The sequence below is a fragment of the Durio zibethinus genome, chromosome 17 (genome assembly GCF_047325235.1).
Source record: "Durio zibethinus cultivar Kanyao isolate XHJ-2024 chromosome 17, ASM4732523v1, whole genome shotgun sequence".
In the NCBI taxonomy this organism is placed as follows: Eukaryota; Viridiplantae; Streptophyta; class Magnoliopsida; order Malvales; family Malvaceae; genus Durio; species Durio zibethinus.
In genome coordinates, this window is record NC_143178.1 from 20,738,809 (window position 1) to 20,766,016 (window position 27,208).

The 27,208-nt window shown below is 30.2% G+C and overlaps 3 protein-coding genes and 1 long non-coding RNA gene across 6 annotated transcripts; 2 read left to right on the forward strand and 2 right to left on the reverse strand.

The window, feature by feature from the left end:
• Positions 1-3,919: 3,919 nt before the first annotated feature.
• Positions 3,920-8,126, forward strand: LOC111283196 (two-component response regulator ARR5-like). 3 transcript variants are annotated; one of them, XR_016329294.1, is made up of 6 exons: positions 3,920-4,200; positions 4,310-4,386; positions 4,635-4,712; positions 4,834-4,904; positions 5,980-7,771; positions 7,914-8,126. XR_016329294.1 is itself a non-coding variant. In XM_022871650.2 (5 exons), exons 1-5 carry the CDS (start codon positions 4,080-4,082, stop codon positions 6,287-6,289), a joined length of 657 nt encoding a protein of 218 aa, XP_022727385.1. In that variant the 5' UTR covers positions 3,920-4,079; the 3' UTR covers positions 6,290-8,126. The 3 variants fall into 3 exon arrangements, 1 of the variants encoding a protein (XP_022727385.1); XR_016329295.1 differs by having other exon boundaries at positions 5,980-7,760; XM_022871650.2 differs by having other exon boundaries at positions 5,980-8,126.
• A 1,133-nt stretch (positions 8,127-9,259) lies between these two features.
• On the forward strand, positions 9,260-12,534 carry LOC111283174 (protein EDS1). Its single transcript, XM_022871612.2, has 3 exons — positions 9,260-10,069; positions 10,583-11,362; positions 11,487-12,534. Exons 1-3 carry the CDS (start codon positions 9,713-9,715, stop codon positions 12,213-12,215), a joined length of 1,866 nt encoding a protein of 621 aa, XP_022727347.1. The 5' UTR covers positions 9,260-9,712; the 3' UTR covers positions 12,216-12,534.
• On the reverse strand, positions 10,527-16,086 carry LOC149514099 (uncharacterized). The gene is made up of 5 exons (XR_016329296.1): positions 14,476-16,086; positions 13,776-13,828; positions 12,225-12,330; positions 11,613-12,030; positions 10,527-11,514 (listed from the first exon to the last, which is right to left on the reverse strand). It is a non-coding gene; the product is annotated as an uncharacterized LOC149514099 (long non-coding RNA).
• Positions 16,087-16,237: 151 nt separating this feature from the next.
• On the reverse strand, positions 16,238-17,850 carry LOC111283183 (uncharacterized). The gene is made up of 3 exons (XM_022871624.2): positions 17,584-17,850; positions 17,422-17,482; positions 16,238-17,318 (listed from the first exon to the last, which is right to left on the reverse strand). The coding sequence occupies exons 1-3, from the start codon at positions 17,653-17,655 to the stop codon at positions 16,399-16,401; spliced, it is 1,053 nt and encodes a 350-aa protein (XP_022727359.1). The 5' UTR covers positions 17,656-17,850; the 3' UTR covers positions 16,238-16,398.
• Positions 17,851-27,208: the final 9,358 nt, after the last annotated feature.

Here is a 27,208-nt window from a genome sequence, read left to right on the forward strand (position 1 = left end):
AAGTTTTCTTTTTTCATTTTTTCTTATTTATTTTTTACTTAATAATTATAAAATAAATAAATAAATAAAATTTATTAGTATATAATAAATAAATAAATTTTAATTACTTATTATCAAAACTATTATTTGATCATTTTAAAATTATTTATTAATTTTATAAAATTTAAATAATTTAAAATATTTTATTATATATATTTTTATTTAATGTTCTTAATAGCTAGTTCTCTTACTACAATTCATTTCACTATCACCATTATATTTGCATCTAAATACATATTTTTATAATTAATTTTAATCTTACAATTATAATAATTAATCTTATATATATCGTTATTTTTAATATCATCAGAATTAACGTCACTATTTATTCAAATAAACCATATATTTGATACATAGTTAAGCCCGTTTGAATTTAATGTAACTATATTCATGTCAATTTATTTATGATAAAATAAATTGATATGTCTAATATGTCAACACGTATAATACAAATATAACTTGCATAACTCATTTAAATAATTATCTTAATCATATTAATAGTAAAAAATGGCTTAAATATAAAAAGATTTTTAAATTAAAATGAATTAATTATTAATATTACAATTAATAAAAAATTTAAAATATAAACAATTATTTAATTAAACACTTAAATATTTGTTTGCCTAATTAAAACCTCAAACATAAATGTAAAATATCATATCCATTTTCATTAAAATTTAAAAGTTGGATTCCAAATGATTATAGAGAAAAATTAATAAATAGCATATATGATATTTTAATTTTAAATTAAATTTTATTTTAGTTTTTGAACAACAAAAAATTTTAATCAAGTATTTAATTGTCCAAATATGAATCAATGTAATATTTTTGGTAGTGAAACTAGGGATAGTAGCTAACTCATCTTTAACAGATTTTGATCCAATCTGATCTCTTAAAATCAATTTTTTTTTAAATCAAATTTCAAATTGGATAATAGTAAAAAAAAATCGATATTAGATTGAAATCAAGTATTAGATTGAAATCAAGTTTTAGGTAAACTCACCCTACTCCGACATGATATATATATAAATTTATTTTTATTATTTATTTAATTATATATATTTATTTTTATATTTATATTAAAAATTAATATTTTATTAATTTCGAATCAAATCGAATTGTTACGATTTTATATAATATTTGATTGAATCAAATTCAAATATAAAAAATTAAAAAAATTAAATCAAATCGAATTCAAATATTATAAATATAAAATTAAATCGAGTTTGAAGTGATCAAAAATCAACCCTTATTCGGCCCGTTGTCATGCCTAAGTGAAACCGACTAATTTAACAAAAAATGTTAGGTGGCATAATACGTGTTAAAAAAAATTAAAAAAAAAAAAGAAAACAACAACTATTACCACTACCACAAGAACTCGAACCATGCCATACTCAGCATCTCCATCATCTCAACTTAGCCAACCACCAAACCAAACATATTGAAAACACATACACAACAAGAAAGAAACTAATGAAACCATCAATAGACCCAGAGCTGTATTAGCCCTAACAAAACTAACACACCAACAACCTTACCTTTACTTTCACGACTATCCATCACGGTAGCCTTCACCTCTCTAAGTCACCTCTTATCATCACCACTTGTTACTTCCACTACATCTCACTTGAAATATAAATACCACTAAAACCCCCACCAAACAAGCTCTTCACCTACAAGGTTGATACTTACCCTACTTAAGGAAAAAAAAAAAAAACACAATTGGCAACATTAGAAAATTTTAGCTATAATTTTCTAAGTAACAACACAATCACTAAAAGCACAAAAAACCATAACAAAAATAGTTTCAGGAGATTTTGGGTTTTCATAGTTCGAAAGATTTTTAACTTGAAAGTTAAAATAAAGAAAGAGCAAAAAGAGAGGAATAATATACTAAAATTTCTGGCCATATAAAGCAGTGGAAAGTTGTATCTTTTGGGATAAACCTGTTGTTTTTGCTTGTAAATCTACCATTTGGATAAATAGAAAGAGGAGGAAAAAATGAATCTTTGGGTGAATTTTGAAAGTAAATCGATGTTGAAAGATGCAATCGATGACGGAGAATAGTAGCCAATTATCAATTTTTGGAGTTTTGAGTGGCTGTCAGCATTTGTTTCAGAGAATAAAAGATTTTGCTCTTTAGTGGGAGAGAACAAGAAAAAGTTAAATAAAAATACGTTTATATTAAAGAAAAAAATGATTAAATACAACAATCATCTCTATATTATATAGTATTTATTAGTTTGGTATTTAAAAAAATAAAAATTTCACTTTAATACCAAAATTTTCATTCCGTCGAAATAGTTTTGTACTCTAATTTAATATTATTAATTAATTTATTTATGTGATATTAATATTCAATAAAATCATAATACATGACATAAACGTCAAATTATCATTTCATCGTCCATTTTTCACGTCAACATTTTAAAACAAAAATTAAAATAATTTTTTAATTCAAAATTAAAAAAATGAAAGAAAAAGAAAAATGAAAAGTATAAAAAAAAATTATTTTACTGACGTGTCAATGACTAAAAATTTATAATAAATATCATAATTTTATTGAATATTTATATTATATCAATCATTTAATTAACAGTAATAATATAAAATATTAAAATATTTGATAAAATAAAAATTAAAATATCAAAATAAAAATTTTATTTTTTAAAATATCAAATTGATAAAAAATATATAATATAAAAATATTTTATGTAATAACCCAAAAAAAATGAGATTTTTTAATTTCACATATTTATTATTCAACATATGTCATATGAAATTTTTTGTCAAATTAAACAATTTCGTTCACAGAGGAAATTATTAATTCACATGGGCAATTAAAAACGCAGATTAAAATTTTTAAAATTTTAAAATCCAAAATAAGAGTTAACCTAAAATTTAAAGAACCTATTTACGATATAAAAAATTGACATTCATATCTCACATAAACATTACTCCATGTTTAACTTCGCTACAGTTAAGGAAAGTGTCAAGTCATTTTTTAAGACAAAAAGCATTTCCTATACTAAAGGTCAGAGCAATGAGGCATAGGCATGACGAATTTTACTTCTTTTTTTTTTTTTTCAATAGTCCTTGTTTGGAAAATTATATCAGTATAAATAAAATCATAATTACTCTTTTATTACTAAAAATTTTCTTTTTGTTGATAAAATTAAAAATAATAATGATAATAAAATTAAAATTAATATTTATTTGATAATAATAAATAATAACTAAAAAATTAATTATGAGAATCTAAAACTCTAATACCTTAAAGCAGGAAAAAATTAAAAAAGTAATCGATTACCTCATTTTATATTGAGGCAAGCTAATGTCCGAAACAATAATTTTGTTTTGATTTTACATTGAAACAGTCAGAATATCTTGATAAAAAGGTTGACGATCTAAATTCATTGAACCATGAACTCTTCCTAGCGTGGTCACCAACTAGATAAAGAAATTAATCTAACTGCACCGCACGACGTAGTTGGGAACAGATAGTAACTTGGATTTGAGCATGATAGACCCTAAATAGCTACTGTTGTTAGCAAGCGAAACGTCACTTATGCGACTTGTCTTCTGCCTCAGTGCTGACCACACCCTCCATTATAGTAATTTACGTACAATACCATTCAGGGATCCGTTGCCCTTTCCCTTTTCGTTTTTTTTTATTACATTTAAAATGGAAATTAAAGCAGTAGCAGTCGTTGAAATTTGACGGGACAAGAAACAAAAACAAGTGGGGGATAATGCTCTTCAAAGATTTGCAAAGATCTTACGAAATTGGATCCTCAGAATCTTCACCTTTCTGTCTCTATCTCTCTCTCTCTCTCTCTCTCTCAGTGACTCTTTCCTGTCTCCTTCCTCTCCTGCCCCTTCTTTACTTTAAAGCCGAAGCACCCCACATTTTTCTCTTTGTACAACACTCTATTTTCTTTTCTTTGCCTCGCATATAAACACCTTAAGTCTCCATACATTCAGAAAAAGAAAGCAAAAGACCACGCAAGATAGAGCTTCTTCCATTCTCCTACTGGGTTATGGCGGTTGTCGGTGAGGTTTTACCATCTGGGTCACAGGAGTTGCATGTTCTTGCCGTGGATGATAGCCACGTGGATCGTAAGGTCATTGAAAAATTGCTTAAGATATCTTCTTGTAAAGGTATTGCTTACTTCAATCCTTTTTCTTTTTTTTTTTACTGGTTTTTGGATCAAAATTTGTCGTTTTTAGCTTATTTTGAAGATTGGGTTTGGGTCTTCATTTTGTGCAGTTACGGCTGTGGAGAGTGGGACAAGAGCTTTACAATTTCTTGGTTTGGATGGGGAAAAAGGGTCTCTGGGATTCAATGTGAGTAGTTTTTATCGTTTGGTTGCTGAGAAAGTAGGAAAAAAAAAGAACTTCTGAATTGGATGTTCTGTTTTCAATGAAGTTTTGTTCTTTTGAGTTTTCTTCTCTATCATACTTGCATTCCTCAGTAATGAGAAGAAAGGGAGGATTGATTGTTTTTATTTTATTTTGTTTGTTTGGCTTTATTCTGTTCTCTCTTTTGGATGGTGTTTTTATGGTTGATTAGGTCATTACGGCTGTGATCACAGGGTTTGAAGGTGAATCTTATAATGACAGACTATTCCATGCCCGGGATGACCGGATATGAGCTCCTCAAGAAGATCAAGGTTTGTAGCCTTGTTGCTATTTATTTGACCAGCTAAATCCTAAAACTGATTTCAAGATTGAGATGAAATTTTTGCATTTGTATGGTTGATTATGTGTAATTTGATTTGTATTTTATAACAGCAATCATCGGCTTTTAGAGAAATTCCTGTGGTGATCATGTCCTCTGAGAACATCCTCACCCGTATTGATAGGTGTGCTCGTCATTTTTTTTTTTCTATTTTTTTGTTTGCATCAGAATTTGGAATTGACTTGTATTCATATTTTGGATTTTAAGTGTAAATATTAGTGAAAAAAATCTATAATGATTGATCCATGCTGATTGTTCTATCTGCTGGTGATTTTATGGAACCCAAATCTGTTGGGTGGATCTGGAGATATATTCTAATTCATTTCTCTATTTTTGATTACATTATTTTAGATCAAATCTGGGAAATTTTACATGAAAGCACCTTTTAGCCTTATCCCGTGGCTTGAAACCGTTGGACTAAAATTGCAGTGAAGGAATCTCATGGATTGTATGGATTTTAGAGCCACTAGTGATAGAGATGTGTCAAAAAAATATTTAATCTTTTTATAGGAGAGAGATTTTTTAAGCATATCAGTAACTATAGGATTAGCCGAAGAATTTTGTAATCGGACAAAATTGTAAAGATTGTATACTTGTATGGATTTGTATGGGAAACATATCAACCAAAATCTTGATTACAAGATAAGATGACCTGTTTAGTTGTTATGCCTTCTGAAGATCTCTTGGGTATAATTCCTTTTATTTTATAATTGCTGTAGGATTGAAAATTATTGAAGGAAATAGGTTTTAGTCTTTTTGATTTTCCGCATAAAATATTTGAACTTGTCAATCAAAGAACAGAATATCTGGTAACGAAAGAGGAAGAATATTGTGAGTAGTAGCTGTGATTAGAAGTTATTTACAGCTTAGGTGTGATGTAGATACTAAAACTGAAATGGATTCCTTCATGGAATGATACTGGGCCTGGGATCGATGACTGGTACTGATGCAACAGTGATCATGGCAAGGCCTTCCCTCTTATTTGATGAAACTTCTTGCGATTAGTTGTGAGTGCAACTTGAAGATCATTCCCATGAAGATGTAAATTATGTGGTTTAACCTGGTTCTTTTCAATTGCTTTCGATGTGAATGTGTTGCCGTTCGTTTTTCTCACAAGTACTTATGCATCGTCTTTCATTAACTTATGTTGTTTAAATGCTATCACGAACAATGGCTAAAAACATTCTTTTCATTGACAGGTGTTTGGAGGAAGGGGCAGAGGAGTTCCTAGTTAAGCCTGTAAAACTGTCGGACGTAAAACGGTTGAAAGATTTCATAATGAGAGGAGAAACAGAGGAAAACGGAGGGAGAAGAGTCCACAAAAGAAAGTTTGAAGATGATAGCCATCAGTCATCATGGTTATCGTCATCAACACCATCATCACCTTCATCGCCGCTATCACCCTCACCTTTTACTGCAGCTCCTTTAGCCTGTGATCTAGCAACCTCAGAACTACCAGCATCACCTCTGCATTCATCAAAGAGGGCTAAATTGTGCAACAGTGACTAATACCCCTCATCCTTTTTTTCTTTCTTCTTTCAGTGGTAAATTTTTTGAATATATCCTCGTATTTTCCCGGATGCGGGTCGCTAGGTGAAAGATTAACTTCGGTGTATATTGCATTTAACCCTGGCCTATTTACGATCAGAAACAGAGATACGGATAGAGGAAGAAATTACAAATGATATTCCTTTTTTCCATGTAGGTAAAGAAACGTCACCATAATCAATGAAGAGTACGGTCGATTTATCTGGAATTTCAGATTTTAGCTTGCATTGTAGGTGGACTGTACGTTAAACTAATGCAGTGAACAGTTATGATTATGAAAAAGTATAGAAATAATGAGTTCCCGTCTGCAATATGAATTAGGATATAGTATTATCAAAAATGCAGATGACAATCAGCCCCTTGATAGCATTTCTCAGGATGATACTCTTACATCCAATGCAAAGTTGATCATTGAGTGTGATAGTTTTCTAATCTTTGGAGTAGTTGAATGATTGGTTAAAATGACATCAGCTACATAAATAGCAAATGGATAATTGCTCCCCAATTGCGTTTCACAATATATATGTGAAGCTACGGTATCGTTACTTCACCATATTAAGATTATAGTCCATAAAAAGCTTCTACTTCTCCAATGAAAACCCTAGATGGGAGATTTTCCACTTATTTTACACTGATCTAGATGTGTTGTGAATTTAAACTACTATGACCATCATCAGGAACCATGGCCTTGGAAGATGAAAACAGTCGGAAACAAATAGCGATCTAAATTCAGTTTAACACGATGCCAGAAGAGAGAAATTTCCGAATTTTCCAATGCAGAAGACAGCAGCTACCATTGAATAGGAGAGATTCATCAATATCTGCTCCAACCCGACAAGCCGTGTTGCAGAAATTTAAGGAACATTCTGTGGTAACAGTGAGAAAACTGGTTTTTTAATGGAAATGAAAGGGTTCTTAGCGGAGTGTGATGACGAACTGAAGGTAGTAAGAGATGAACAAGTAATGTTTATGGAACTCGTGAGAGGACAGCAGAATATTACCAGGCAGGAGCATCCAAAGAGGGGAGCAAATCCACTTTTAACTCTTTGTTATTGTTTAAAGATTTTCTTGACATAGTTGGAGTACATTACAATAACGCTGCAGCGTACGAAGAGGATACACTGTAGGATCATCACCACCACCATCACCATCTAAGAGGAATCCGTTCACAATTCATGTCATCAGACATGTTTAGGAAAACTTCTTTCAGCGAATCATATGATGATTTCTAACAAGAGTTTGCTACAACTTTCCTAATTTTTTGCTTCAACACGTTTTAACAAATTGAACTATTATATTGATGATTTAATCAATGAACCGCAGGCACCATTTTGCATCCTTGTTTTAATCATCAGACATGACAAAAACACGTCCATGGCATTGGCAAAAAGTACCTGCAATGTGCTCATTAGGGTCTCGACAAGCAACTGAGGTTAATTCATGGTAGCCAAATCCATGATTGCTTTGTGATTTCTATGAAGTGTTGTTTTCATTCAATTGCTTTGTCTCAGTGCCAGAGCTAAATCATTCCATGTCAAAATCTACATGTCTTTTTAAATTTTTATTTTTATTTTTTTATTTTCAGGTATTGCCATCCCTAGCTGCAGGGGACTAGAATGATCTTGAGATTGCTAGAATGAGCAGACGTGGCTAGATTCCAATCAAGAAGGTTCTGGTCTGGGCCTTTTTTTTGTTTCGGGTCTATTTTGGGCCTAAGCCCTTTACAACAACCCAATAATGTAAACATTAACTATTAAGTTGAAATGTTGACCAAAGTTACCACTAGAGTTGAAAGTGAGTCGGCTCTGAATGACTTTGGTTCTCTTCAGCATCATTCGTTTTTTTTTTGTGTTGCTCGTGATCTGTTTAATTTGATTAAAAATTGTGTTCAAACTCCTATTCATATATATTTTAATTAAATAATAAATATATTTATAAATATATAATCCAATATATTCATGTACAAGTAAAAATCTGGTCGTAAGCAATAAACACGGAACATCCAAAATTCTGAGCAAATAAATAAATTATAATAAATATATACTAATAAATAACAATTAAAAAAATACACAATCATATAAGTCAAAAGAAAAAAAAAATCAACTTATCATTTCAATAAAGAAATACAATAACAATAAAAGATATTAATATTATTTTATTCATTTTAAACAATAAATGAATTATAAACAATTTTTTAATTAATTCGAATTTATTTGTAAATATAGAGGAAATTAGCATATTTTGTGCAAAATCAACTTGTTTCTTTGGTCAGAAATCAACTTGTTTATTAAATGAGTTCTAAAATTATATTTAATTTACTAAACGAATAAAAATAGAATTCATTCACGAGTTATTTACGAATTGTTGTGTTCATTTGGAGTCCTACTTACCACTCTATCTAAAAGGTGTATCAATTTTTTTAGCAATTTTCAAAGAATATAACTTGATTATTTGTATTTTCATAATTTGATTCAATAGTAATTAAAATTTCCATAAAAATATTTTGTGGATTTTGAAAATTTTCTTACAAAATATTCATTTTAATTGTTAATTTTTCTGTTATTTTTAACTGAACTAAAAGTATAATATTAGAGCTATATATTCTCGTACAAAGATAAAGGTAAATTCTTATGAGAAGTATTTTGAAAAATAAAAATTTAAATTAATCAAATTAATATAAAATAATACATTTTAAAGATTATTTTAATAAAAAAATTAATCTCAAACATTAAATTAAACTATTATCCAAATTAACTCGCTAGTTCAACTTAAAATACGGGTGACCCCTGCAATGGGCTGTTGAAAATATCAAAAACTACTATATTATTTTAGTTGATATTTTCAAGATGGAATTTATACCTACGCCCTATCGTCCTTTCTCTCCATTTCCATGATAAATTTTATTCTATTTGACAAGAGATGCTGCCTGTCAGCCTCAAGTTTTAACAAGATGGTTTCCCAATCGATACGCACCATCCAAAAGTCACAAATCAAACGCACGGGATAAAGAAATATTTCTAAATAATGTAATTGGCTTGACCTCAGTGACTCAGACAGTCAGAGTCGCTTCTGCAATTTCACACTTCTGCTACAACGAGTACGAGCGCGAGTCAAACGAATATCAGTTTTGCTTGTCAGAAAATGTTAGTCAATGGTATTTCAATGACCAAAAACTTCATCATCCCAGATGCCATTCACATATTAGCCCCCAACAGTACGTAATTGGAAGGGTCCTTTTTTTTTTAATTCCTTTTGTGGGATTAAAAAGGCTATTGCCATGAACTTTTTCAGTATTCATCTCCTTTCAGCTTAACCTTAAAACACAAGAAAAAGAAAGCAAAACTTCTAACTAAAACTTCCAAGATTTGCAAGTTCTACAAGAAAATGGATAGCCATACGCTTGGAGAAATTACAGGCTTCCGAGAAGAACTCATAAAGAAAGCATGTTCAATTGCCATGGCAGCACACAAGTCACAGACAAAGCCATACATTGCAGAAAAGTCTCGAACCTCATCGGATGTTTTATTCAGTTTCCCTGGATCCTGGTCTGTGGGTCATTGGTTTACTCGACAACCTTTTGGGGAAATCAAGGTTGATCAATCAGAGTTGCTGTCTCCCATGGGCAACGATAAAGTTGCCACATCTCTTAGAAGTATTGGTTGTGATGAACTTGCAACTGTTAATGAAGGGTTTTTGAGAAGATTAGAGATGATTTTATCAAATTCTTCCCTTCAAAAAGAGGTACCAATTACCATTGACTTGATATTTCTGTTTACTTTTTCACTTTGAATTCCGCCAATATATATATATTTACTACAAATAATATTCCTTGTTTCTCTTTGGCTTCACTTTTCTGCTTCAAAGCAGAACTCGTATGGGCAAGAAGTTGATTATTACTTTTTATATACTAAAAGAAGTTGATTAGTTTGATTTTAATTTGGTATTAATTTTGCTGAGATTGTGGGATAGACTCAATTTACTAACATGTTCTAGTTTATCTTACATGGGATAAAAAAAATAAAAGAATCCGAGTTTTGTTCAATTATTTCATGCATATATTAATATATTTAAAGTGTCAGATCTAAGACTCAAATTTTTAAAACTTAAAATTTCTTACCAACCCCAAACTAGGGACTCGTTTGTAAAAAAAAAAAAAGGAACGGATGGTGCATTAAAAGTAAATTATTGGCCAAAGTAATCAAAGTAAATACCCATAGCTTGAACTTGATAGCTATAGATTTTGATATTTGTCAGGTTGAAAAAGCTAATACAGAGCAGAAGCAGATAGTTTTCACTGGGCATTCTTCTGGTGGTGCTATTGCTATCCTAGCAACAGTTTGGTTCTTGGAGCAGTACTTTAAACCTAAGAAAACTGGGATGTCACCTCTTTGTGTGACTTTTGGATCCCCTTTTGTTGCTGATTTCATTTTTAACCATGCTCTTAGACGAGAGAACTGGTCGAACTACTTCCTACATTTTGTGATGAGATATGATATTGTCCCTCGGGTTTTGTTTGCCCCTTTGTCTTCCATGCAACGAGAACTAGAGCAGATTCTTTATCTGTTAAACCAGAAGGCAAGGAATTCAATTCAGGGATCTATCGCAGAAGCATCAAAGTTTTACCAAACTGTGATGAGAAATGCATCAGCTCTTGCCAGCCATGCCGCCTGTCAGCTAATGGGAAACGCAAACCCCATATTGGAAACAGTAGCAAGCTTCATTAACCTAAGCCCTTATAGACCCTCTGGAACTTTTGTCTTCTGCACTGGAAATGGGAAGCTGGTTGTGGTGAGAAACGCGGATGCTATTCTGCAACTACTGTTCTACTCTTCTCAGTTGTGCTCCGAGAATGAACTTGAAGCCATTGCTGAGAGAAGCCTTAACAACCACTTTGGTTATCGAAGTGAGCTTCAAGAAAGCTTAAGTAAGCAAAATGTTGTTAACTTAGATCATTTGGAAGGGCTTCCACTCTCCTCAAATGGCGCAGCAGCTGAGAATATAGCAATAAATATGGCCTTAACTGACCTTGGCCTGGTGAGTTCCTTCTTCACTTTGTCAATAAACATAGCAACAAACAAGCCCTTCACTTGATCACCATAGACTTTGAAAGTTTTGTTATTTCCAATATGATCTAATATCTGGTGTCTTGGAATTCCAGAGCACTAGAGCCCGGCTGTGTCTTCGCGCTGCAGGAGAGCAGGAGAAGCAAAAACTAAGTAACCAGCAAATAATGGATAAGAAGAAGAAAGACATTGATAAAGGACTAGCAGTGCTAGAAGAGTACAAGAACAAATCTGCAGTTTGCCAGGTAGGCTATTACGATGCCTTCAAGATTTCAAAAGACGTGGATGATTTCCAAGCAAATGTAAAGAGGCTGGAGCTAACAGGAATATGGGATGAGATAATTGAAATGCTTAACAGGCATGAACTCCCTGATGGATTTGAGAGCGAAAAAGATTGGGTAGAGCTTGCGACCAAGTATCGTCGCATTGTTGAGCCATTGGATATTGCCAACTACTATCGACATGCAAAGAATGAAGACACAGGACCCTATATGCACAAAGGCAGGCCAAGACGATACAGGTACACCCAAAGATGGCTTGAACATGCCTTAAGAATGCCTGTTGGATCAAGTGAAGAATCCTGTTTCTGGGCTGAAGTAGAGGAGTTGCTGCTGCTCTATCAGGGAAAGGATTTTAAACCTGGAGCATTTGAAGACATCAGGGAAAGGATTTTGAACCTGGAAAGAAAGTTGGAGGAATGGATTCATGGCAACCAAATAAGCAATGATGTGTTCTTGGAAGGTTCTACTTTTACGAAATGGTGGGTATCACTTCCTCACCAACATAAATACGTCTCTCGAATCCGGGGTTTAATGAATAGATGAGCCGTTTACCATGGCTAGAAGAAACTGATAGACGAGCATTGGGGACTGACTGATCTGGCAGCTCATTAGGTGCAGCTGTCTCACTTGTTACTGTGGGTTTCTGTGTAAGCAATATCTGGTAGTAATTGGATTGCAGAACATGTCCAAACAAGAAAAGCTTTGTAAGGGACAGAGAAAGATGGCATTTATTTAGCTTGGATTTTTGTTATGTATTCAGTTTGATTTCGTTTGAAGAATACTAGCAACAACTTGGTTTGAATTTGATACTTACTATGAAAAACCCAAATCAAGCAATGGCTAATCTTAAATATTCATTTTATACCATGCATTCACTCGAATTAATTAATTTTTTGTTTTACTCATAGCCTAGAGATAAGAAACAAAATTGTAGATCCAACAATGTTAATTTCAAATATGTCAGGATGCTATCTTTTTAAGATTATATGAATCAATTGAGTTAAATCTCGTAATACAATAATTGACAGGACAACCTTTTCTTTCCAAAAGTAGTGTAAATAACTAAATATATATATCCTATAGCAATTGACAAGGTTCAAAAACTTCCCGTCAAATAAAGCAATAAAAATTCATATTTATCCACAATTTTTTGAATTTATTGTTGAAGCATAAACCAGACAGAAAGGCCTGCAATGAACAATCCAAGACAGAAACACAATAAGATGTAATTGTGTAGTTGCAGTATTCGCCATCGACTCGACTACTTTTACAGCACAACCTAATTCTCCTAAAGCATTACTCAAAATCTTGAAAAGGAAAAAAACCGAAACTTTTCCAACACAGTTGTGATTGATATCCTACCAAAGTCAAACAGAGTATACTTTTCACAAGCTTGATAGTGTGCATTTTCCCAATTATAGTTACAATCAAGCATAAATAAATACTCACATGTCCAACATAAAGCCTCAGGGCCCCAACCATGATAGACAACAAGCATAAATTAAAATACTCACTCTCTAACATAAAATCTCGTGCATGCAAAAATAGCTATGCACCAATTGCTCCATGCATATTGAGCATCAATGAATTAAGTACATGTCACAAACATCCTGTTCCTTTGAAATGGAATTGAAGCCATGATTATCATAGCTGCTCATCATTTTTTCAAATATGACACCATAACCTTCATCTCAAACATATATTCTCCTATAGAATGTCATCAATTGACTGCATAAATACATCAGCTTACCCATACCATGATATTACTGTTTATTCCTCTCTGCATTTTATTATTTTTTTCACATCAATCAGAGGTTGCTCCATAATAACTTAATGAAAGTAAAAAAGCCTCCTTCACAACATCTCCCTTTCGGATCAAGGGTACAAACTAGTAATTATACAAATTCACGCATACTCATCCAAAAATGCCTCAGCCATTATTATCCTAAAAGAACTTTACTAAAGCACTGAGACACAACCAGTCAAGTAAACATTTGTCCTTATTAAATTATGAAGTCCTAGAGGATCTCATCCAGTGGACCATTATTATTTGTCAGTTAACTTATACATGGTAAATGAGCAAAATTATGGATGAATAAGCACCTTTGAAAGAAGCAAGCAAGAGTTTTCCTGCTTACTGCTGCTCCTGGTAATATCTGAAAAGATAATTGACACTGATAAACTAAAGATCAACTTCAAACATCATAAAAAAAAAAAAAAAACAAGTTCAAGAACAACTTCAAACATCATAAAACAAAAGAACAAGTGCAAGCTCCAACCTATATGTGCAGGCAAATAGGAATTATATTAACAGAAAGAGCACAGCAAAGCATGAGGAACACCGATAAACTAAAAACCTACCAGGAAATATAACTTTCAACCATCACCTGCTTTCTCTTTTCTCATCTCTCTCCCACGTTTATGCTCTTTTCATTGCCTTTTTTGAGCAAACCCCAAAACTTGGGTACTATTCAGTGGTCACATAAAGGGTTGAAAATTAGAAATTTCAGGATTTTCCTTTATTTTTAGTGTTTATTTACAAGCAAAAGTGACAACTCAACAATTTTCAGCAAAAACTATTTAATATTGCACATAACATATTCCAGCTTAATATCAATCAATTTCCTTTCTGGCATGTTTTATCATTAACTAAGATACGACTTTTTTTTCCGAGTGTAATAAAAAAAAGGTTAAAGTAGAATGCCATCACCACTTGTCTAAGCTCAGTTTCTAAAGAATTACACCAGCATTAAAAGGAAATAGATTCAGAAGCCAGAGTCTTACATAAATGGGCAATTTTTACCTGGAAGTTGTCTTTGCAACACAAGAAGCTGTTGACAGTACCTTTCCGAAAGGTGCAAATTTAACTTTGGAAAGTGCAATATTTCCATAGAGACAATCCTTAACTTTTACCTAACAATACCTTGTTGTTTTAATACAAGCAATAATATAAAAGGAAAAGAGCAATGCAATGTACAAACAGCAGTACTCACTTTCAGGAGTCAACTTCCTTTTCATGAGCCAAGGACTTTACAAAATCAAACACACTATAAATCATCAATAAATCAATTTCGAGAGATCAATACCATGGTAAAAGAATGACACTCAAGCCCTAATTATACAATAAAACACCCAGAAATGGAGGAATCGTCAGTGTATGTAGTGCCTTGTAAGCCAAGGATCCCACCCACTAGCACGTGCAAAGAGTAGAGCCAATGATACAGAAAAGGTGAGAACTTGATGTAAAAAGCAAAGGGAATTATTAGTTATTACACAGATAACATTAGAAAACATTTTTCTCCATGCACAAGTGTAAGCAAACATGGAAACACAGACGTCTGAAAATTCCTGTTTGAGAAAGAAGAATATAAAGTGGATCAGAGTTAACTTTAAGAAGGGATGGGAGTATCCCAACACGGACAAAAGAACCATCAGAAGGAGATTGTTGCAGTGATAGGTTAAAATTAGCATTTCATTTACTTAGTGATACCATATTTGAAATTGGAAAATCTTGTCTTTGCCCTCTATACAGGTGTTACAGACTAAAAAAGCACAATCTCCAAAAGATTTCATAGGAAGTCACCAGCAGTTACTGTTCAACCATCATTTTCATACTCACTTTGACCTTTGATTATCATCAAATGCGTGTTAAATATTTAGCATTTAACACGGACAAAAGAACCATCAGAAGGAGATTGTAGCAGAGATAGGTTAAAATTAGCATTTCATTTACTTAGTGATACCATATTTGAAATTGGAAAATCTTGTCTTTGTCCTCTATACAGGTGTTACAGACTAAAAAAGCACAATCTCCAAAAGATTTCATAGGAAGTCACCAGCAGTTACTGTTCAACCATCATTTTCATACTCATTTTGACCTTCGATTATCATCAAATACGTGTTACATATGCTCTAAAGTGTCAGACTAAATATGAAATCCTTCCACAAGCCTCAGTAAAATACTCAAGAAATGAGCCTTAAACCTTTCATAAATGGTGATTGGTTAGATAAGTTTTAGGATCAGTTTGAGAACATTTACAACTTCAGAAATTTCAAGAAGAAAAGCTAAAACCTAACAAAATCATTCAGGTTTGGCATACATCTGTTCCTATTAACATCTACAATTTGCATATACCAACAAATCAATGAAATTATAAGATGCCTAAGCATATAAAGTACCATTATGATACTAAAAGTAACTTATTTTGATCCTCTTTCAAGTGTTGAATTTCTAAGCCATCTTATCCCATACTAAAGATTGTCATATTAATGCCAGTAAAACCCTAAGGAATTTGTTAAAGAAAAAAAAAACAAATTACAGAATATTAAGAGTAATGCAACTAACAAGAAAACCGGATGCTCATAATTATTTGATATTAAAAGCATAATTAAATAAAATTTGTAATTCTAATATAGAAAGAAATATCATGGAAGTAGGAAACACTGGGAGGCAGGAAACTTATTATAGTATTCTTTATGTATTGAATTTCTATACCACTTATCTATTCACATGCCAAGATGAGTCCTCTACATCAACTCATCCACCATACAGATAAGAACCAAACTCATAAAACATATCTGAATTCCCGGATGCCAAAAGAGATAATAATATACTCACATCTAAATCTACAAAAACCAGAGTCTATCACTAACAAAACACGCAATGAAGGCGGAAAAAAAAAAGGAGTAACCCAACATACGTAATTCATCACAACAAAGACTGCTCCTAAGACCTTGCAATCATGCTACAAGAACGAGCCAACCTAAATGTCAGACTGCCTCCTTGAACAGTAGCTTCAGTCTCCAAGGGATCATGCTCATATGGCTTCCTGCAACCAGGACAACGTCCATCCTCCTCAAGAATCCTTTTGTGGCAGAAAAGACAGAGCCGGAAACCACACAAACAGGGCAAAAAACTTGAGTCCGTGAAATCCAAATCCTCATAGCATATGGGACATGATGATGGCACCGGAAATGCACTGCTACGTGCCCATGACACCCCTCCTTGACCAAAATGCCGGTCAGTAGCTGGAAAACTTCGCTGCTTTGACAAATTAGGAAGAGTCTGTGGACGAAAAGCATCATCAGCCTTCCATGCCCTGCTATTCCCTGTTGCCCTCTGCACCATTCTTGGACACTCAGGCTTTGCATTCCTCAAATCTGATCCCGCCCCATTGGAACCTAACTGGGGACTTGGCTCATGCCCAGGGGTAGATCCTACACAAGGATTTTCCCTGTTATTCTCGTTCCGCTCCGTTTCTTGCTTGTCATCATCAGCAGCCAATGCATCAGCAACCGCCTCCCAATCATCCAAGCATCCATTATCTCCTTCTTCTTCCGTGATGCTACCGGAACAGCACCCGCCACTGCTCGTGCTACTGCTGCTACAGCTACTGCTGCTGCTATTGGTGAAGCTTATCCCGGAACCCGTTCCTCCCAACAGGCCGATGCTTGTGGGACTATTTGAAGGCGAAGACTCAGAATCGCTCTCGTGTTGGACCGATCCATTTTCTCCTCCTCCGTTAGCCTCATCAATTCTCCTCATCTCTAAATTCTCCAAGGAACGGTCCCTTTCACCTGGCCGCGTTTGCTTCGAGTCGCCACCATTGGTTCCCTCCTTGCAACAACCCTTGTTCTTTACCGCACCTAATCAAAATCAAAATTGAAAATAATAATAATAATAACGACCTACAAAAAAAAAACCCTAATTCAAAAAGAAAGAAAGAAGAGAAACCATTCATCAACATACTTTGAGAAAGCCATTGCTCGCGGCGGGCATCCAATTTGCACTGCTTCAATTTTGCAGACCTCTGAATATCCCATGAAAAATCAATAAAAATAAAAGAAAAATATATGAAATAAAAATTTAAATATCATTAAAAGAAAACAAAAATAGTATAATAGTCCATACTCTCTTCTTTCTTGATAAATCCTTGCAGTTAGAGGCTGAAGAAGAAATGTTGTTGATCGAATCAGAATCCATAGCTTCCAACGAAAAAAAGAGAGATTTTTTAAAACAATTTGGAGATTAAAAAACCCCTAATCTGGTTTTTTTTAGTAGCGTTTTTGATTGAGTTCTGTTCGTTTTGGCTTCGAGAGAGAGAGAAGGAAATACAAAGAATGGATAACGGAAACTTCGCTGCTCCGCTCAACCTTTCGATGCCATTGATTCTTCTAAACAGGGCCCAAACCTCTTACTTATATACCGTTCATGTGACGAAAATACCCCTAACTTTTAACTTTAACTACGCATAACCCATCGGTTAACCCCAATTTGTAACTTTCACCGTGGGAGGCCCAACAAAATGAATCCTAAGAAACTGTTTGGTACGAACTCATCATCTACAAAATCATAATAATTATATATGATAATTATATTATCGTGTGAAATAATTATTTAGTTATTTTAAATGAGGGTGATTTTGATACATCAAGATTATTGTCTCAGAAAATAATTTAATTTTAATTAAAAAATTTTAAAAATTTTATTATCAAGTTAAAATGATATATAAAATTAATAATAATTAATATTATATTGTGTATAAAAAACTTGTTTTTTTTAGAATTAATTGTAATTATTTTATATATTGTAAATTTTATATTTTTAAATTAATATTAATTGTAACAAGTTTAAAAATAATTTGTGTGAGTTTTTAGAAAAAATTTACTTAAATTTATATATAATAAATTTATTTATTTTAATAAATTATTTTTATTTTTTAATTTAAATATTTTATTACATAATTTATACTATAAAAATTAGTTTACCTATCAATAAATATATTTTTTAATTTAATAATTTTATTATATTTTAATATGAATTTAGTAAAATATTATTAATATTTTACAAATTATTATCTTTAAATAACATTGAAATCATTAACATTTGTAGTTATTATAATTTGTATGGTTATTTTAGTATTTTCAAATAAAATAATATTTAATTTTTAGTAATACTAGATGTAGTGATTTTTAATTAGTAAAAATTAATAATTTTAAACCAAACAAAGTGATTTGTGTGGCAAAATTATTTTAGTAATAAGATTATCTCAACAATTAAATTATCATGATAATTTTGAAAATAATACCAAATGGTACCTAAAAAAAATTAAGAATTTATGAGGAAGTTACCAATTTGATTTGGCATGAAAGTGAACCATAAGACGTCAGATGCATAAAAATTTATATTAGAGTTTTTTTTTTTTTTTTTTTTTATTTCTTAATCTACTTTGAATTCTCTATCTTTATACTTATTGAATTAAGAGAATATTACACACTTAAGCTTCTTTGAATGCGTAAAATTAATATCATGTCAACTGATTTAAAAATCAGTAATCAATATTAATTAAAAGTTAATTAAACATCATAGCATTTTAATGATTAATAGCATTTTAAAAGATTTATGAAGATTTATACTAGGGTGGCAAGGTTAGTCGTAATTACATTTGAAATTATGTTAATTTTTTTAATCTCAATATATTTTTTAATATTTTTTTATAATTTTTTCTTTTATTTCAAATTACCTTTTTTTTTTTTTTTTTTAAATTGAACTATCTTTTTATAAAAAATTACAATTATCTTTAATCCTTTCTTGGCTTTATTATGGCCTTCATGGATTATGGTGGATGGCGAAAAGGTATATCTTTTTCTTGACTTTTATTATAGATTAGGGTAGATAATGAATAAGTATTTAACAGATTTTTTCTGCCATGTCATCAATTTAAACCCAATTGATATTGCAATTAAATGCCATTTGTATATTAATTCCATGCCATCTATTTATTTTCAAAGGCATGTGTCGACTTGGTTGTTTGTCTGTTAGTTAAAAAACTGGCTTTGGTTTGAACGAAGTTTTAAGCGTTTAAAAATGATTTTGGTTTGGAAGAATATGCAGGTTATTATTATTATTTTTTCAAATGCTACCATTCATCACTGTTAGAGTATTCTTTTCTCTTCGACGGAATCTATCTGCCTTTTGGTTTTAAAGATGTGACCAACTTCTGTTTTTTTTTTTTTTATTTAAATTTTTGTTTGCATTATATATATTTTTTATTTCTATGAGTGTATGGTGTCTTTCTTTGACAGTGTTATTGGTCTATGTTGTTTGTGTTAAAATTTTTTGTAAATGGATTATTATTAATTAATAATTTTAATAATTTAATAAAATTAGCTAATGAGTTTAGTTTTATTTCGAGACAAATATAATAGTTCAAATAATTTAATATGATCATTTAAGTGTAAGTTTTGCACATTTAATGTGGTTTTACGGTTGTACAAACCTTTAATTCAGTAAATCTTTAATGAGGAGATTTTTAGGGTTTTAATAATATTTGGCTAAGTTCTCTTCTTCACTTTTAATTAATGATATTTAGAGTCTTCAGTAAGAGAAGAGCAAAGAAAAAGACTTAGCCTCTTCAAGAATTGGTATTACTTCCGTTTATCATTTATAATTGCCCAAATAGGTAAGTAATATGATTAAATTTGATGTTCTAATATTCACGTATGATTATTTGGATATAAAGTTATGTTTACATGTGATATTAGAACATTTTTATGTGAAATTAAGACCCAAATTTATGATTTTTTAAATTTTAATTTTGCATCAAATCAATTTTTTGGGCAAAATATTGTGATTGTCACAATTCAACTTTTTGATATTGTTTTTCCAAAATTGATTTGAGGCTTTTGTTCTCTTATGTGAGAAGATTCAAATTATGTATGGAACATTTCTTGATTCATCTTATAGAGAAAGAAATTGTTAAACATTTAGGTTCAAGATTTGAACAAATTCAATATTTAATTAAAATTTTGATATTTTATGTGCTTTAATCAAAATTGGTTGTTGAATATTGTTACCCATGTGTTTTAAACTTGAAACATGTGTTTTAGTTGCATGTAATTTGAGTTTTAATTGATTGATTATGAAAAAACCATGAATGGAAAGAACATGGTATGAAACCCAAATTGTTTTTATTTGATTAAGTTTGATTCATGTTCTTTTGATACAATTTGAAGCATGGGTTTTGTAAACATATGTGTTAATTAAAGTTTGAAGCATTTAATTATATTAAAACTCAAGGAAAACATGAAAAATTGCGGAAAGAAAATCAAGTAACAAAAATGGGTCAAGAATAGCTATGAACATGAAATTTTGTTCTCAAATTCATGGTGATTTATGTGTTTTTAATGCATTATGTGGCATGGGTTTTGTAAATCCATATATTAATTGCATATTTAAAGGTTTAATTGTAAAAGAAATCATCAAAATTAACTTAAAAATTGACATAAACCTAAACTAGGTCAAATTTGACCCAGTCAAATTGGGTCAACCTTGTTGAAGCTATGAGATGAACAGTAATGAGTTAGAACATTATTGATTTAGTGAACAGTACTATTGAGTCACTAAATAGTGCCATAATTAATAAATTAACCTGTTTGGTTTCATTTTGGATTCGTTTTTGATATTGTTTGTTCTGTTAGTTTTAAAATTTTATGCTGCATTTATTTATTATTTTTATAAAACTTTTAATGGCAAAAAATATTTATTATATAATATTTATGCATGATTCAATAATTATTATATTTTATGAACATAATTTTGTTATTTTATTTTATAATAAAATATTTTGGCATGCTTGGAGTCTATTGAACGTGCGTACCTTCTTTATATGTTATTTAAGATTTACATACTCTTAGTCTAAATTTTTTGTGCATAATTAAATAATTTTAGTAAAATTTATTTTTACTAGTTTTTGGTTATCCATTTAGAATGCAACATGCACTATTTTAAAAGGTAAGTTAGGTTTAAATTCCATGAGATTTGGGTACAGCTAGTATCAAATTGGTAATTTATTTTATAATTTCATTCGATTGTATAAGGTAGTTGGAGTTTAAAATTGTTGCCTTAATTTGATTTTTTCCTATGACTATGTTGACAATATGAATCATTGTTAATTTGTGAAATTTTTATTTTTGGTACATAATACATAAGAATAAAGTATTGAATGGAAATATTAAATTGTACATAAAATTCAAAATACTTGATTTGAATGCAATAAATTACTTATTGATATAGTGAGACACATCCGGTTTAAGTATTTCACAAGAAAAGATCATACCTATAATGATTCATCGATATACATATTAATTATTAGTGTCTTATACAAAAGAGATAGATTTTAATGATGTAAAGATACATCATAGTTAAGTATCTCGCAAGAAGTGGTCAAAATGCATACACTTAGTTAAGTATGTAAACTAAAATTATGGATAATCTAAATTTCTTGGAATAAGAAATAAAATTGGTTAATATGGGTGTTTGACTACTAAAGCGGCTTACTCATTGAGACTTACAAGATTTTCTCATACATAAGAATAAGAGTATTTTCAAATTACCTTATACAATCACCTACCCAAAGGGGGTTATTATGTTTGGTAATTTGGAGTGAACATGAAGTATCATAGTTAATGGTATACTGGTCAAAAGGTTTGTCTACCTAAAAAGGATAGGCTTTTTGAAAACTAAAATATTTTCATATTAGTTTCATGTTAAAAATACCTAATAGCATGTTATATTCTTTGCCCAAATGGGAGTTTATGATGATGCACTTAGACTTTTCAGTTTAATTACAAATAACATATCATGAGCTAGTGATATTTGTAAGGATTGTTGCTCATATGTAAAAAATATTGCATTCTTTTGTCTTGAATATTACAGTTAATTTTGGTGATAAAAATTAACTAGCTTTAATTAAAAAAAAAAAGATGATTTAGAGCTTAATTAAGTCATGGGAGTTTTCTTGGACATAATTGTTAAGTTTTGAATATTTTTGTTGATTATTGTTCAATTGTTAAAATGTTACATTTTGTGATGATAACAATCTTTTACTTAAGACAAATTTTAAATCCTTTAAATATTGTCTAGTCATATGAATCCATGAAAATAATTGTCACATGTATGATCAGTAAGTTTATTATATTGCTTTGTTCCAAATATCATTGTTTGAAAAATTGACTTTATGAGTGATCATATTTATGTAAAATGTGACATGTTCAATTAAGTATGGTTATTCCGAGAGCATATGTTATGTATGATAAATATGTTTAGCATGCTTATAATATTTTAATTTTATATACCACATAATTGTGATTTAGAATTTTAGGCATTAAGTTTAAAATGCGATATATATTTTATAAATTTTTGTTCTTCATGGACATATAAAATAATAATATTGGTTATAATAATTTATGAAAGATATCTAAATTTTATGCTAGTTTACTAAAATGGTGGAAAAGTACTGCTATTAAAATTGTGCAATTATGTTATGAGAAATAACATGTGTTAAATAATTGTGAAGTGAATTTGTTTAACATAAATTGTAATACAAACTTTTAAAATTTTTTGCTTTTACAAAATACTTATTAAATCAAGTATGCTTTCATAAGATATTAATTATTTTCTAATTATGATATTTTGATAGAGTAGCAAGTAAAAATTTATTTCTTAGTAAGTATTTAGAATATTCTTTTGGTATAATAAATCTTGATAAATATTATCATAAAGATCCTAAGTAATAAAAAAAATTGAGTTGTGAATGTAAATGATATAAGTAAAAGTTTTAGTCTGCAAGAGTAAACCAAGTTAATTTTGTAAATTTTAAAGTATAAAAGGTTTTGACTAAAATTTAGTGTTGTTAAGGCTTCTTAGGTTAATTGGCCTTAATGTTTTTCTCACAACTTATGTTTGGTAATATTGAAAATATTATATTCTTCACATGAATATGATATTGGTTTATACCATAATCATCGTTTGTATATGATTGTCTAGAAAAATATGTATTGTTAACATTTATCATATATTGTTATATTGAGATTTATGGTATAAAGATTATGGACTTTATTGAATCTTATATATAAAGTATATGCATTGGTAGATTTTTTTGTGGCCAACCAATTTTTTAATTTTGAAATTTCTTGTAGTCATGCTTGAAAGATTAAAATGTCATAATAAAATATTATTAATTTTAAAAATTTTTACTTGATAGTATGGCATGCTAAGTAGTTATATTGATAGAAAGCACAATTTATGGAGTATGACTTGAAAATTTTTAAGGTGCATAAAATAATAATGTGCATTCTAAGTTTTAACTTTTATTGATCCATGAAGTACATTTAGATTAGTATCTCACTTTCAGTGATCACATGTATAAATAAACATAAGAAAATTAATAAACTATAATGATTATAAAATTTCTTGTGTTGTTATGTGATTGTGTCTGAGTTATTACATGTGATTACTCACTTAAAAGATGTGATTATATGTTTTTAATTTAGAGATAATTGTGAAACATTTTTATAAAGTGAAAATATACTTATACCTAGAGAATTTATCTACCTAAAACGGATATATTTTTGAAAGTCTTTGCATTTTTCATTATTTTAAGGTGTGATCACATAAAAGGATAATGTTTTCTTTAAAAGAATGTCCAAAATTAAACTTATGATGTGGCACCTTGATAGTTTTGATAAGACTAGTAAATATATTGAATTGATTAAAGTTTTATCTGATTGGCCTTTGTACGCAATTTAGTATGTTATGATACTTGTCATTATAGGTTAATGTCTGTCATGGGTGATAAGTTCTAGAATGTATTATACAACATAGTAAATATATAAATTTTTGTCACTTTAATTTATCACATTTGAGGATATACATTTGTTGTATAATGTCTTATGATAGCTTAGAGGGTTAGCTTTCACACAAGAAAGTTTTAGACTTGTTATGATATTTTAATTTGTCTTAAGTAAAATTGAGAATTGTTGAACTATAATTTCCTTTAATAAATATTTATTTTGGTTGTTTAACTTTTAATTAAGATATTGGTTTAATTATCTTAGTTACCTTTATCAAACCTAGCGATTATCGATTTTTAAGGGTAAATTAGTTGTCATTCATTGACAACATGTTTTAAAGAAAATTTAATATTTTTTTACGAAAATCACACGTGAGAGGGAAAATATTGTTTTATACTTATTACATGTGTGGGGGTTTTAAGGAATGAAGTTTTATGCAAATAAGTAAATTATTTGTTTTGTTTTTATTAGTTCAATTTCTTCCTTGATAATCTTTATTAAATTTTATTTATTTACTTTTGAGAGAGAACAAGAATTTTTTAATTTTTTCTCATTTCACTTCCTTGTTTGAACTATATATGAACTAATTTTTAAAGATATTTCAAAAAATAATAATATAAAGGTTTTGATTTTTATTATTATTATCATTATCATTTTATTAATACCAAAACTATTCTTTTAAAAAGTAAAACTCAGGGTGAATTGTTTTGCATATATTTTAAAATAGTAAGAACTCATAAATGCTATAAAGTTATTGTTTTGAAGATGTCATATATGTTAAGGTTAGTGAGAGTTAATAGGCTATTGGTTTAGGCATGTTTTAGATATAAAAGATTGGTAATAATTAATTCTAAGTTTATTGAAAATGATTTCATGTTAAAACTGTAAGAATTTTTTGTTGTATGAATATATGAATATAAAAATGTGTTCATAATATGTTAATAACTTGTAAGTGGTTTATTAAAGTTGTTGGCCTTGAATTGATTAAAAGTTTTAATTTGACAAAACAAAAATTTGTCTAACTTGAATCAATCTCTCATATTCTTAAATTGAACATTTTTCCACCCTTCTATCTTGCCAAAAGTCATTTAAGAACTAAAACAAGAAAAATTCTTGGAACAAAAAGGATTAATGCATGTTTTGATAGAAGGGATCGATCCCCTAAGGGAAGGGATCGATCCCCTTCTTTACCAAATCAATTCCCTAGCAAAGGGATCGATCTATTTTTTTTTTAGAAGTAAAATTTGTGAAGTTTTGGCAAGAATCAATCGATCCCTTTCCTGTAGAGATTGATTGGTTGTGATCGATCACTTTTTACACAAAATACTTTCCTAGCTCAAATTTTCAGAAAGGGATCAATCCTCCCAGATAAGGGATCGATCCCTCCGTTAAAGGGATCGATCTATTTTGAAACAGAATGCTTTTCTTATTTGAAAATGAACAAAAGGGATCGATCCCTTCACATCGGGGATCGATCACTAAGCAATGGATCGATCAGGTACATTACCTAATCGATTGGGTAAGGCATTTCAAGCACAAATTCGAGCTTTCTCCTAACCGATCCAATCGATCCCCTAAAGAAGGGGATCGATCCTCTGAGTCCCATAAAGCCCCAATGGCTATATTTTGTCTGAAATTTTTGTAAGTTTGAAGCATTAAATGTAAGGCAATGGCTCTCAACATTTTTCTACCTATAAATGAAATCTTTCATTGTAAAAAAAGTGTAAGAAGAGCTAAGAGAACTTATTGCTATTCACCTACCATCTTGTTCAAGCATTTAAAGCAGTTTAAAGAGAGAAAAGTATAAAAAATCTTACTTGTATCAATTTTTCTCTAAATTTTCTTGTCAATACTATTGTATACTTCAAATGAGCAAACACCCAACCTTAGAGAGGTTATTTAAGTTTGCAAAACATTTCAAAAATTTTGTATTGTGAGTTTGTGAGCTTAAGGGGGAGGATAACCCTTAAGAGTTTGTGGTGTTGATTGTGTAAAGCTTTGAGAAGCTAGATTGTATCTTTTAACACATAGTGGATTGAACTCCTTGGTAAGAGAGGCTAAGATAGAAGACGTAGGTGCTTAAAGAAAGAACCAAACCTCCATAAATCTTGGTGTTCAATTCTCTAACTCTATCTCTTATTTACTCTAATTCATTGTGTTTATTTGTTTAGATAAATTATTTTGCTAAATTTATGATTATTAAGTATTAATTTTGAAAATTTTATTATAATCAATTCACCCCCCTCTTGGTTTATTTCAAGTCTTTAAGCTAACAATTGATATAAGAGCTAATATTTTTTTTATAGGTCTAACAATCCAAGAGTGATCTTGAAAATGGCTCAAAAAAATATGGTGATCAATGTGGAACAAACATCTTTAAGCTACAACAAATATAGTGGCCAACAAGAGGTGTGTTTCATGGTAAATGAAACAGTTGCAATATCTCTTGGAAGTGAAGGTCATTCAATTGTAAGACCCTCTCTCTTTATTGGTGACAACTACTCATATTAAAAGACTAAGATGATGCTGTTCATTCAAGCTAATGATTATGAAGTTTGGAGGGTCATTGTAAATGGTTTTCAAATTCCAATGAAGATGATGGATAGAAGGAAGGTGATCAAGCAAAAGAGTGAATGAAATGTCAATGATATAAAGATGGCTCAACTCAATACCAAAGCAATGCATATACTTTTTTTTGTATTGGGGCCTAATGAGTATAATAGAATTTCTTTGTGTGAAAATGCAAAAAAAATTTAGGATAAATTAGCTGTCACTCATGAAGGTAAAAATCAAGTGAAGAAGATAAAAATTGGTATGCTCACTTATGATTATGACTTATTCAAGATGAAAACCAGATAAAACCATTAGTGAGATGTCAAATCACATCATCGACATCATTAATG